We start from the raw sequence: 12756 nt of genomic DNA, 5'->3' as shown, positions 1-12756 counted from the left end.
AAGCCGTCGCTGACCTGTGACCTCCAGGCCGACATGGCGATCGCTTGCACAGAGATGACTTGCGACGTGCTCGCTGCGCTCGGCTTCGCCCTCTCACCACAAATCACAACCATCCTGTAATTTCTTCCGTGACGTCACATTGAGGACATTTTTCATTCAACACGTCACCGTGCCGCGGTTGCCGTGGCAACGCCTCCACAAAGCCATCAGCCCCCGCAAACAAACACGCGGTGACATATGACGTTGGGTACGGGAGAGTCATCTGTCATTCATAAGCTATCTCGGCTTTTGCTGGGACAAAGCATCAGAGCGCTACCTGCCGGCGTAGCTCTGCTACTGCGGCAAAGAGTCCGCTCGATTCTTCCGCTTTCTCTTTCAACCAGGAATCCATACCAAGAAAAAAAATGTTCAAGTGTAAGGTCTAACCACGGACGTATATATGAATGGACTAACAATTCCGAACGGACTAACAATTCTGCTTTAGTTTGAAACCCTTCTTATACTGCCACTTGATAAGCACGCCTAACTTGAATACATTGATTTCTCGGCAGCGATTTCGCGTTATTTTATGTCTCCATGTCGAAAATTACACCGTGTATGGCATACCGTTGTATCAGTAAGTCTGGTATAAGCGCTCCATGCACATTTAATCGATAAGATTGGGATTTTGAATGTTCTCCGAGTGCTCCTGAAAGAATCGTCTCCATTATTATGTTCTCAGAATCATCAAAAAAACAGAGGTTGTCAGTTCAGTGCGAGTGGCAACGTAATTTGACCGCACTACTGGCGCAGTCCTTTTTGATAAATCAAAGTCACGCTTTACATAACACGCCCTCGTCCGAGAATTCTCTAAAGAATAATCAGGTCAAGTGGAAAAAAGAGACGCCCGTCACTTGAATCGAAATTAATTACTTCGTTATTGGTTGCGCAATGCTAATGTCACACTTCTTTCTCTGACGTTTCCAACTGAAGAGAGATGTTACAGACGAAGAGGACCTCGCACGTTTCTCAACCGATTTCATCTAATTGACATCGAAATAACTATTTAGCACATGACACCAAAGTACACATTTTCACAGCAAAATTCCCAAATGAAGCGATATTTCACACATTGACCTCCCATATTTCTGGATTAGTCCAAAACATCCAAACTTAAAAGGGTTCATGACATTAACCAAATTTCCACCCAAAATAATCAAATTCCACGTTTCTTGAGAGATTCGAAACATTGAGGCTTCAATTCTGACATCGTACACTTTAAGAATCGAATTCATTTTACACCATTTCTGTTCTGGGCTGAAAATCCAAACTTCGATCGCTGTTCGTTTTATGTAAGGCGTGACTTTGATTTATCAAAAAGGACTCCGCCAGTAGTGCGGTCAGATTACTTTGCCACTCATACTGAAGCGCATTTCCGAGGCGGGGTAAAACTGAGCAAACTGACAGTTGAAATGAACCAATCGGCGAAGAGCAGACGTAACCTTAAATAACCTTAACCTCAAATAACCTTAACCTTAAATAAAAGATAAACGTGTCTTTTGACAGCTACTGGGGTTTTGGTGTCTTCATGCGTTTCTGGTTATTGAAAACGCATTTAATGCTGAATGATGTGAACAAACTTATCATCTTTTTGATGTTATAAAAGATTATTTATAACTGTGTTATAAATGATGATGGACTTCTGACGACAAGCAGCCAAAAAAAAAAAAAAGGGATTGCAAGGTTCGTTTTTTGAACCGCTGTGGATGGCGGGCTCTCCAGTGCCCAAAGAACGTAGTTTTGGCTTCCCGGACCATTTCTTTGCAGCTTCACATTCAGTTTCGACACAAACTGCATTCTGTTTCAAAAGAATGTCGTCATCCCATCCTATATGAATACTTGTCTGTCATCATCAAGACACGTGCGCAAAATAAACAGATGACTTTTAATGAGTAACAATACCACATCTCATCTTCATTGTTATGTTGTAAACATCTCAATTGCTTGTTTTTGTTGTCGTTTTTTAAAATTCACTCCCTCTTTCAGAGGAGCGGCGGCGGCGGTCACATTTTGACAAAGAGCACAGCGGTGACGGCGGTGAAACCCAACAGTGTGATGGCCACCTCGGCCAGGCGGCGGCGCCCGCGGCCTAACTGCCGCGGCAGGACCTCCATGAAGGTGATGTAGACGAAAGCGCCCGCCACCGCACCCTCCAGCGTCCGACGTGCCACTCCAGCCCGCGGCGACAGCGCGCTCTCCGAGAGGAAAGCGCCCGCGCCCATGCCTACCGGTGCGGCGGAGGCAAAAAGCAGCAGGCTGCCGAGCAGCGGTGCGCGCCGGAGCCCGGTGTGAGCCAGCTTGAAGGCCAGGCTGAGCGCGACCATGCTCTTGTGGATGGCGAGCGGCGCACACACCTGCGCCACCTCCCGGCCCCCGCCCAACAGACCAACCGCCAGCCCCTCAAACACCGCATGTAGGCACAATGAGGAGACCAAAACCGAGGCGCGCAACACGGATGGCGACGCAGGCAGCGGGCGCGCCTGCGGGTGACATTGGTCATCCACCTCGTAGCTGGCCTGCTCACCGCCGTAACCATCCACCAGGAGGCCCCGCCCCTCCTGGCCCAGCTTCCGCGGCTCTTCGGTGAAGGCCAAGAACAGCTGCTCCGAAACCAGAACCACGAAGAAGCCCATCGCCACGATGAACTCGGCCAGCGGGAACTGCAGCTGTGCCCCACGACAACAACGCTCGTTAAGGAAACACTCGATTCATTTCAAAAACATAGACAATAACAAAGGGAAAACCCTCAAAACAATACAATACAATACATGCTGATTTATATAGACAACAAACAATGTTTTGACAAATTATGTAAAAATCTACACCAAAAAAAAAACAAAAAAACATCAAAATCAGAACATAAATTTCAACATCCACAATCAAAAATTCAACCAAAAACTAAACACTGTCACAATAATATCAGAACTTCAAAATTAAAAATGGCCTTAAAACACCAACCAAAAAGTAAACGGCAAAAGATCATCAACAAAAAAAATTTTTAAAGCTGTCAAAATGTCATGAAAACATCTACACAAGAATCAAACCCTCAACATGAAAACAAAATTCAAACAATGTCAAAGCGTCCACATGGAAACAATCCTCCAAATATTGACTTCAAAGTTCAAAATCCAAACATCAATGTGAAAAACACTCTCCCAAAATCAAAACTCCAACTAAGTGTACGTTTGTACAGAAAATGCTTACCGTGAGCCCCGCGTGGGCAAAGGCGTCGTAGAAGCCGCTCAGGTAATCTGGGAGGAGGTCCAGCAGGCACGTGGCCAGGAACACGCCGGCCCCAAAACTGTTAATCAGAGCCTGTGCGCGCCCACGACACGCTGCCAACAACACGAGCGGCATCAAGGTGACAACCGGTGTCAATGACACCGTTGGCATGTAGGAGACGCGAAGCAGAAACGACGGGTGGCGTGAAGAACACAAGTGGGATGAGTGAGACGGAAACAATGGGGTGAGCTTCCTCACCTGGCCTGAGGGCGCAGGGCCCCGCCCCCTGCACCAGGCAGAGGGGCACCAGACCGAAGATCATCGTGACTGCCAGCAGGACTGCCAGCGCCAGCATCTTCGCTGCCAGGGCCGACATGTCATAGGACGACGTTCCCCCACGCCGATCGATGTCAGACAGAGGTGACGGTGTAAAATGCAGCGGCCATCACACGACACGCTCGACTGTAAAGGAGATGTCATGTGAGCCGTTGCAACCGGGGAGACGCGACAGGCGGATAAGCACAAGAATAAAGAACAGCCATTCACAGCCTTAAGTCACACTGACCCCCCCGTGCTTCCTCAGTCCACCTCCTGGTCATCCAGTCCATACTGATCTATGCTTTCGTTATCGTCTACGCATTAGCATCCATTGGGCTGCCCTGTATTTGTGTGTGTCTGTATTTTCATGTTTCCCGAAAGCACTTCTCTTGTCTGTTGAACTAGATTTGACACACAAGAAACCTGCCTTGGGACTATGGTTGAAAACTAGCATTTATGCTAAGTCCAGCGGGTTTACACTGTTTATTCGTGTGTTGATTAATGTGCATAGATAGATAGATAGATAGATAGATAGATAGATAGATAGATAGATAGATAGATAGATAGATAGATAGATAGATAGATAGATAGATAGATAGATAGATAGATAGATAGATAGATAGATAGATAGATAGATAGATAGATAGATAGATAGATAGATAGATAGATAGATAGATAGACGAGGTTCCCTCTAGTGGTAGGCTAATTAATCACTTCAGTTGTATTTTACTTTTAAATTGAAAAACCTCTGGATTAAAAAATAATCTATTTTCAAACTTTGATTTTAATTTAGATGGCCGTTGTTATTGAATCATTACTTAGGTAGATTGCTCTCTAAAATATTTTATTCCAGTTTTATTCTGAAGAATTACCGGTACATATTTTTGCCCTCCATTTTGACTTTATTCTCATGGCAAATGTTTTTCAAGTACTATGACAACTTCACTATTGTAACAACACCCCGCCCAAACTGAAGAATGAGAAATAGAAATATGTTGGTAATAGCAAAGACAAAACATTCGCGTCACTTTTCCGACCTTGCAAAAGAGAATGAGCGTCACCCGATCACATTGGAGAGGAAAATAACTTACGAGCAAAAGTCGCCGAATCCCAACGTGAAAACTCTGACCAAACTTTCAGTTGGGAAGTGAACACTTCCTGTCGCAATGTCAAATCACAATTATTGTGTTATTCCATGGTTGGTTTTCTTTTCTTCTTTTTTGTCTTGTCGTGTCCTCGTTGCTCCGGGAACTGTGAGTCAATTCCGATCAGCTGATTCCATTTTGATCGCGGAACATGTTAGTTCCCGTAGACGGGCACGGTGTTTCCGGTTGTCAAAATAAAATCAACTTGTCTTCGTCTCCTTTAATCGCTTTTATTGTTTTGTCGTTACCTCCGCGAGTATTGGCTTTCAGTGAAAAGATATTACTGTAATAATTTTTTAAAAATCACCCTCATCACTAAATTCTCAAAATTACAGTAGAAATAGAAAGTAGCAAACGACGAAAACTGAAATTTAAAAGACAATAAAGACAGTACAATCTACAATCTAAGAATTTAATTTTTTTGAAATGGTGATGCTTGCTTTTTTTTAAACAAAATACACAAATTGTTAATATTGTTACAGGTGGTTTTATTTTATAAAAGGCGACAAAGAGGAAGTAATAAATCTTGATAGCTTTTGACAGTAACATCCTTCCAAATTTCCCAAAAGTCTCTATGTTGTCATATATGATTTCAATATGAACTTCGCTTTTTGGATTCGACTTGATGAATCGATTCGATTCATAACATATCAGCCTCAGAAAATTTGCCTGACTTTTAATTGTGTTTCTTCAAACGAGCGCAGAGGGCAACAAAAAGTGCTCGTCTCCGATGTGAAGCAGTCGAGGGGAAGAAGACAACGAAGAAGAAAAGGAGGCGGAAACGAATTGACGCGAAGTTGGGCTTTCACGTCGATTGCAACAGCAGTTTTGGACTTTTATTTCTGTTTGGTGAAAGTGTTTGTGTGTTTCTTGTTGGAGTTTGTGCAGCACCATTGGACCTCTTTTGAAAACTTTGTAATGTGCAACCGCCGCATGTGACGGCACCTCAGTGAGTGTTTTGCTTCTTTGGGGTTGAATTAATGAGCGTGGTACTTTGACTTGTTCCAGTGGCATTATCATGGTTTACTTCAAATGTATGTACGAGCATGTAAACACCAGAAAACTGATCATCTCCAATAACATCAGAGTTTGAGGAGCTACAAAAAAATGTTCAATCAGTAAGAACACGTGTTACTTGTGCTCGTAGTGTTTGCTTTTCTTGCGCGGAACAGGATATCCTCGCCAATGTTTGCTCTCACCTGTTCTTTTCTGCTTTGGCTCTTGAGTCGTCTCTCGTTTTCGAGCTCTCTTTTTCATTTCTTCCCTGTTTTTTAATTGTCCTTATTCCAACATTCTTCCTCTCAGCTCGATTAGACGAAAGGTGTTAGAAATGAATGATGTCATGTATGATTCATAATATTCATGGCAACTCATTCACTGCCATAGCTGTTAACATTCAACGTTTACTCTCATTCGCCAAGTATGTTTTTAAACTTCCTAGTGAGGAAGAAGGTCTTGCCCCTTTTTTTCACTTGTCTATATTCTTGCAGTGACAACCACTTGCCAGTAGAAAGCAGTGTTGCATCACTCTGGGAAATCAGCACAGCTTTTGAGTTGAAGATAAAGGTGGAGGTCATATTTTCATGTCGCAAGGGAAACGATGCGAACAGATTAGAAGTTGGGCACGTGTCTGATGGAGACAGGGTTTGTGTTGTACTAAGTAGTAGAAAATGTGTGTCTCGATTGTGGGAAAAGATCAGCAAATGGAGTGAATAGCAAATCCCAAGTAAAAAAAGCCCCTCTTGACCCATCCAGGGTGTCATCATTTCCCCTGGTGCCTTAATTGTAAATAAATGATTCCTTTGCCACTAAAAGCCCAGTTTCATTCGTGTTTTTATTGCTTTATAGTTTGAGCAAAAATATTGGAATAAAAGTCACTGTGCCACTTCACGTCTTTGTTAAAAAAAAACATTTTTATGTCACAAAGTGTTGTTTTTGGTGAAACCAACTAATCTTCGAATTACTGATCACGCTTGTGTGGCTCTTGAAATATCAGTTCAAATGTTCTATAGTACAGTAACTGGTATTAAGGAGGACTCTCAACATTTGTCATATTTCCTTCAACACCTCTTCCAGGCCATGGATGCAGAAAACGCTCGTATCCACGGCGACACTGCATCACTCAGCTGCCAACAGGAAGTGGCCTTGACCCTCTCCGAGAGACGCCCGCTGGATCCCGTGAGCGTCGCCCCCGTCGAGTCATGTGATGTTCGCTTCCTATGTTCAGTCTCCGCCCCCTCCAACCCAGATGCTGAGCGACAGCGAATCAGAAGATGTCCTCCATGCTGTGGACCCCAACGACGTGTTTGGCGGCGGCGGGCCGTCATCAGGGAACGAGGACCTCATCCCACCCCGACCTGTTTACCAACTGGTGTATGACCTCAGCAGCGAGGAGGGGGAGCCGGCAGGGGTGGACGTCATCGCAATCCAACTCGGTGAGAACGTGTGACTCCCAACTGTGTTGGGAAACCCTCACCAGGCACAAATAGCACAAAATTATCATTGCCATTTTTGGGATCAATATTGGAATCTTTTTTCATTCATTCATTCATTCATCTTCCGAGCCGCTTGATCCTCACTAGGGTCGCGGGGGGTGCTGGAGCCTATCCCAGCTGTCTTCGGGCAGTAGGCGGAGGACACCCTGAATAGGTTGCCAGCCAATCGCAGGGCACACAGAAACAAACGACCATTCGCACTCACAGTCACGCCTAGGGACAATTTAGAGTGTTCAATCAGCCTGCCATGCATGTTTTTGGAATGTGGGAGGAAACCGGAGCACCCGGAGAAAACCCACGCAGGAGAACATACAAACTCCACACAGGGAGGCCGGAGCTGGAATCGAACCCGGTACCTCTGCACTGTGAAGCCGACGTGCTAACCACTTGGCTACCGGGCCGCCCTTTATTATTATTATTTTTATTATTCACTATTATTATTAAGATACAGTGGTTGGCCTGCAAGTATAGGAGATTTGTGTATAATTGATGCCTGTTATAATTGTGATGAAGGAATTTTTTTTTTAATTCAAAAAAATTCTTGAAATGGGGATATACTATAAAGAGTATTTACTTTAGAGAGTCTGAAATTCCAAAGACAGCCAGTTATTTAGTTAGACGCCATTGAGTGTTAGCTGTTTTTCAATTCATTTTTACAGCTCTCTGGTCAACCAAATAGTCCACGATATAAAAATACCAATCTAGTGATTGGGGAATTGGGAATAAGTGAGTGCATTCTAAATTATTTACTCGCTCCCTACCAATTTTTAACAGAGATACTATTGAAGTTGTCGATCTAAAAATCCCCCATGGTGGTAGGAAACGCTGAATGATTTGCTGTCCCTGCCGGAAGACGTTAAATGTCTTTCTTTCGCAGAGCCGTGGAACTCGCATCACTTCCTGTCTGACGCCTGTGTTGTCGGTGAGCTGCCGCTGGGACAAGAGCATTTCGGCGTGCCTGCTGACCAAGAGGTAAAAGTGAGCAAAACCCGTGTGCGTGTGTGTGTGTGTGTGTGTGTGTGTGTGTTTTCGATTTGTGGAAGGTATGTGTGTGTCTCTTTTGATCTGTGATCTGTGTGTGTGTCCATGTTTCGGACTTATGCTGTGTGCGTTAGGCGAGTGGCACTCTGCATCTGACGGCAGAAGAGGAGAAGCTATTGAGTCAGGAGGGTGTGTCCTTGCCCGATAAGCTTCCTCTCACCAAGGTCAGACATGTGTTGAACTTTTGTGTCACGCAACGGCAGCACTTCCCAAGGTGACCTTTGAACCGGCCTTGATTGACAGGCCGAGGAACGCGTCCTGAAGAAAGTTCGGCGGAAAATCCGCAACAAGCAGTCGGCGCAGGATAGTCGGCGCCGCAGGAAGGAGTACATTGACGGCCTGGAGGACAGGTGGCTTCACTTTCTCCTCAGCGACCAATCGCGGCCTCACGCTTGCTAATAACAGTCATCAGACGGCCACTCGCCGATGGAGAGTCCACACACTTAGATGGAGGCTTAATGGATAGATCTCGGCTAGCTAGTGCTGAAATCAAAGGAAACATCCTCATCACATTGACGCGTAGATCTATAGATCTTGTGGATGCAGTCGCTCAAGAAGTGGGAGATCATCTACAATTCATGGTTAACGTTTGAGACCGTAAATATGTCTCTAGAGCAGGGGTGTCCAAACTTTTTGCCAAGGGGGCCAGATTTTATGTGGTAAAATGTCGGGGGGCCGACCTTGGCTGACATTCTTTACATTGAACAACAATATTGTTCAACAAATTTTAGTAAGCCAGTCTGTTTCACGTTTCCATTTTTATTTGAATTTCAACAATCTTAAGAATTTCTTTTGGCTCATTTGAAACAGGAATTTGAAATATGACATATCAGTCAATATAAACACGGAGTGATGTCTTGTTAACTCGTGAGTGATGCCCTCTAGTGTCTAAATGCTATTACTCATTTAGTGAATGCTATTACTCATTTAGCCACTAGAGGGAAGCAGTACTCTATAAAACCTCACTCACCAGTCTACGAGCCCTCAGTCAATGCAACACGTGTTCCATTGCGCCCAACCTGCGGGCCAGACGGCACTGATTTTATGACCGGGGCCGAGGGCCGGATGAAATTCGACCGCGGGCCGGATTTGGCCCCCGGGCCGGACTTTGGACATGGCTGCTCTAGTGAAATAGTGTAGCTAGATGGATCTAGATTTGTAGATCTATGCAGTACGTATGTATGTAGATGGAATAGTCATGACTAGATCATTAACAACTAGAAGGAAGTTGAGTTCACCTGCACAGCAAACTGAGGTGTGTGTGCTGGCAGGGCGGCATTGTGCTCAGCGCAGAACAAAGATCTGCAGAAGAAAGTGGAGCAGTTGGAGAAACACAATATGTAAGCACACACATGCACGCTTGCTTACACATGCACATGTGTACTCACATGCGTGTGTGTTTGTGTGTGTGTGTGTGTGTGTGTGTGTGTTGAGGTCTCTACTGACTCAGCTGCGCCACCTTCAGTCTCTGGTCAAACACTCAGTGAGCAAGGGAGCACAGACCAGCACATGCCTACTGGTATGTACATACATGTGCATGTGGGCATGTATGCACACTCATTTTTTTTTTATTTTGTGTGTGTGTGTGTGTTAGATCATCTTCATCTCGTTGAGTTTGATCATGCTCCCCAGTTTGAGCCCGTTCAGCCGGCGCTTGTCTGCAGATGACGACGACCGGCCCACTGGAGGTCAGTATGCGTCCCGATTGTATCACTTCCTTTTCCACGCCTCACTTCCTATGACATCACTTCCTGCTTGCGCTCAGTCGAGCTGACTGTACATTTCTCTGTGATGTTTCAGTGCTTTCCAGAAACATCTTGACTGACTTCGCCTCCTCGCTGACACCATCCGATGAGACTCTCCCGTCGGACTCATCTGTGCCGTCGGACGTCAGCCAATCGGGAGTGGATGTCCAAGAAGCTGGGCAGAACCTTGAAGGCGTCCCATCTAACAACACGGTGCTACAAGGTGTCCAATCTGGAAATAGTTCCTCTGAGTCACCCGCTCAACTTGCTGCCAAGTTACCGCATGCTGATGAGATGTAGACACGTTGGAGAATCAGTGTCAATCTGCAAAGCCGGTTCCCCCTCAGCAGTCTTCTTAATTAATGAACTCTGACACTAGACTCATGAGAGACCTCTCCCTGAGTTACAAATGGCCAAAGCTCTGCGTCATCTGCAAACCCAAAACATGGCGCTTATCTTTCTGGCTGGACTCAACGTCCTCCACTTTCTTCTTCCTATTGTCATGTCATGTTGTAAATGTTGAATTAAATGTACAAATTGTTCGTTCAGACACTAGATTGTGCGTGTGGACCGCATTGAGAAGAACATGAATTAAAAAAAAACACCAGAGGAACAAAAGAAGTTGAGAACATTGAAAACGGGGATAAGATGGAGAAGATGTGCATGACAACAGTACAACGAGTATACGATGACCTGGAAGGATACAAAAAAGATCAACATGATAGAAGTAGAGCAAGAGAACGGAATGAGAAGATCAGCGTGAGATGGTTAAGGCCTTCATAAAAATGAGGACACCACGGCAGCGATTGAAGGAGAATTGGGCAACATTGAGAACATGGAAACACCGCTAAAAGACAAACATAACGTGAAAAGCGGGAGAAAATGAACACGATGAACGACTACCAAATGAAAACATTGAGGGGAAAACCCCCACAAACAACAGCTCAAGGCAAACGGCTGCAAGTGAACGAAATGTGAGGAACAACATGAACGCAAAACAAGCACAAAAAAAAACGGGACGCACTTTAGAAAGAAATGAGAACATCCAAACTACCGGCCTGCAGGTGCGTTAAAGAGCCACAAGATGGCGCCACGTCCTCACATACGCTGTTGTTTTTGGACGTGATCGAAGCAGGGAGGAAGGAATGAAGGAAAGTTTTCAGAAAAGATGGGTAACAACATAGGTAGGATGGTAGCCTGGTTGCTGATGTGAAGGTACAGCAGATGGGTAGAAAGCAAGATACAGATTGGCGCAAAGACGACAGCAGAATTTTAATAAAGAAGAAGATAGGTAAGTGTCAGGTTCATCTGTTGACAGTAGTAAAATAAAACACCACTCGATGAAGGAAGCAAAGACACCAAGTTCATTTTGCTAGCTAGAGAACGAGAGAAGATTTGAGGACAATCTCGCCCAACCTTCTCCGCAGTCCCCTCGCCCCTCTCGATTTTTTTTAATTGAGTACAGGAGATTTATATCATACTTGTTCCGCGAAATCTCGCGCGTCGTAGGCCATGCAAGGCAAAGACATTCTTGCTTACTCTTTCCCTTTCCCCTCTTATCAACCCTCAGCAGCTGTCATCATGCGTCAGTCATTGATCTGAAAAGGGTCTCCTGGTCCTCAATGTGTGCGTCCAAAGTCATCTTCACCCAAACCTCTTCACTACAGCCTTTAATATGTTCAACAAATGTATCACTCCTCACTGTAAACAGCCCCAACGGAAAAAGAAGCAAATATATGATGAATATATATTATTATACAGTCAATAAGACGATGGCAAGCTGGAAAGGAAGGAATGTAGGTAGGGTAGCAAGGTAGGAATGAACATCGGTAGAAAGAAGATATCAAGGTAGCTAGGTAGGAAGGAATGAGCGTGCTTGTCTGTTTTATTGATCCCAGGGGAAATGGGGAAAGAATTTGTCGACGGTCTTCTCAAGCGCACCCATTCTCCTTATTTTGTTTGTTGTTGAGCAAACAATAAAAAAATAATAAATCAAGTCCGTGCATCATTTGACACCATATCTTCGACCTACTCCATGATGATGACGATGAAGAAGATAATGAGCGTGTACTCGAATAATTACACACACAAGCGCATTAAATAATTGAGCAGGCAGACAACATGGGGCGCCTGCGCTCCCTGCGAGGACCGAGGCTACACACCACAAGGCCGCCTCGGTAACGGGACTATCTGATCCGTATGTGGATCGGCTCCGGACACCATCTTGACCTTATAAGCACACATTTGTGTGACCTTTAGCTAATGGCAACCTGGACGCCAAACTAAGCTAGTTGAGGCGTGCATGCGTGTAACATCTGCGTCGCTACAGCAACCGAAGCACCTGCCGACGACGAGCCGGGAGACACCACTGTGGCATATGGATGGGGACTGACAGGAAGTGTTATGTGATCTGTAGGTACATACGTGTAGTGTGACAAGAAGGTGAAAATATTTGATTTGAGAACAAGTAGTGATTTGGTGGCATCTGGTGGCATCTTTGGGCAAAGGAATTATGAATGGAAGACCTTCATTTAGACAAAAATAATGAAATCCTGTGGAATCTTGACACCAAGGAACTATTCTGGATTGATTTGAGGAGTTTCATTTTGATAAAGATACTGCCTTGGCACCATCTTGTGCCGTCTTGTAGTAAGGAGCTATGTTGGAGTTAGTTGAGTATTTTCTTTTTAAAAACAGTCATGTATCGGCACCTTTTTGTGATGTTTTGGTGCCAAGGAACTGTTCAAGTGA

At 44.8% G+C, this 12756-nt stretch overlaps 2 protein-coding genes across 4 annotated transcripts; one reads left to right on the top strand and one right to left on the bottom strand.

Annotated features, from left to right (window-relative positions):
• Positions 1-1905: 1905 nt before the first annotated feature.
• Positions 1906-4896, bottom strand: LOC127600412 (zinc transporter ZIP1-like). The gene is made up of 4 exons (XM_052064909.1): positions 4667-4896; positions 3520-3718; positions 3244-3374; positions 1906-2705 (listed from the first exon to the last, which is right to left on the bottom strand). The coding sequence occupies exons 2-4, from the start codon at positions 3635-3637 to the stop codon at positions 2043-2045; spliced, it is 912 nt and encodes a 303-aa protein (XP_051920869.1). The 5' UTR covers positions 3638-3718; positions 4667-4896; the 3' UTR covers positions 1906-2042.
• A 564-nt stretch (positions 4897-5460) lies between these two features.
• creb3l4 (cAMP responsive element binding protein 3-like 4) lies at positions 5461-10553 on the top strand. 3 transcript variants are annotated; one of them, XM_052064904.1, is made up of 11 exons: positions 5461-5673; positions 6215-6290; positions 6801-6902; positions 6973-7159; positions 8097-8197; positions 8335-8424; positions 8504-8610; positions 9532-9600; positions 9695-9779; positions 9855-9948; positions 10061-10553. In XM_052064904.1, the coding sequence occupies exons 3-11, from the start codon at positions 6804-6806 to the stop codon at positions 10303-10305; spliced, it is 1077 nt and encodes a 358-aa protein (XP_051920864.1). In that variant the 5' UTR covers positions 5461-5673; positions 6215-6290; positions 6801-6803; the 3' UTR covers positions 10306-10553. The 3 variants fall into 3 exon arrangements, with proteins under 3 accessions (XP_051920864.1, XP_051920863.1, XP_051920865.1); XM_052064903.1 differs by lacking the exon at positions 6215-6290 and having other exon boundaries at positions 5462-5673; XM_052064905.1 differs by lacking the exon at positions 6215-6290 and having other exon boundaries at positions 5463-5673; positions 8097-8191.
• Positions 10554-12756: the final 2203 nt, after the last annotated feature.

This window comes from Hippocampus zosterae, chromosome 5, assembly GCF_025434085.1.
Source record: "Hippocampus zosterae strain Florida chromosome 5, ASM2543408v3, whole genome shotgun sequence".
Classification (NCBI taxonomy): Eukaryota; Metazoa; Chordata; class Actinopteri; order Syngnathiformes; family Syngnathidae; genus Hippocampus; species Hippocampus zosterae.
This window is presented reverse-complemented; position numbering and strand designations above follow the sequence as displayed.